The following is a 473-nucleotide window of genomic DNA, read 5'->3' as shown; positions in this document are numbered from 1 at the left end:
AGGAGCCAGCACAGCAGGTGATTCGGGGGCGCCGCACTTGGAGTGCTTCCGGCGTGTTTTTAACCATTGTTGACTCTTTTTTTTACCCCACCCAGGGCCCTGATTTCGGTTACGTGGCCCGGCAAGCACCAGCGGGTGTTTCCAGTCTCGATTCCTTCGGGAATTTGGAGGTGAGCCCCCCCGTGACGGTGCAGGGCAAGGAGTACCCCTTGGGCCGCATCCTGATTGGCAGCAGCTTCCCCAGGTGAGACACAGGCTGGAGGGCTCGGAGCACTGGGCGGGGAGGAACCCAAAAAAGGGGGTTTATGCGCCGATGGAGGTGGGAGCTTCACCTTGTGCCCCCCCACATTCGGTGGCCTTTTTTTTTGGGGGTAAGGAGCCGATGGAGGTGGGAGCTGCACCTTGTGCCCCCCCAGATTCGGCGGCCGTCGGATGGCGAAGGCCGTCAAGGATTTCCTCTTCGCCCAGCGGGT

At 61.3% G+C, this 473-nt stretch overlaps 1 protein-coding gene across 1 annotated transcript in view; it reads left to right on the top strand.

Annotated features, from left to right (window-relative positions):
• The window catches only part of LOC104495216 (protein-arginine deiminase type-3-like), a gene marked incomplete at both ends in the record, with an annotated part of 3,427 nt that overhangs the window by 1,565 nt on the left and 1,389 nt on the right, over positions 1–473 (top strand). The window contains 2 exons of the mRNA XM_010138157.1: positions 96–244; positions 417–471. Coding sequence (XP_010136459.1) covers positions 96–244; positions 417–471 — 204 coding nt within the window. The remainder of the gene's footprint in view (positions 1–95; positions 245–416; positions 472–473) is intronic.

This window comes from Buceros rhinoceros, unplaced genomic scaffold (assembly GCF_000710305.1).
Source record: "Buceros rhinoceros silvestris isolate BGI_N320 unplaced genomic scaffold, ASM71030v1 scaffold24866, whole genome shotgun sequence".
In the NCBI taxonomy this organism is placed as follows: Eukaryota; Metazoa; Chordata; class Aves; order Bucerotiformes; family Bucerotidae; genus Buceros; species Buceros rhinoceros.
Note: the sequence above shows the minus strand (reverse complement) of the source record. Positions and strands in the feature narration are given on the sequence as shown.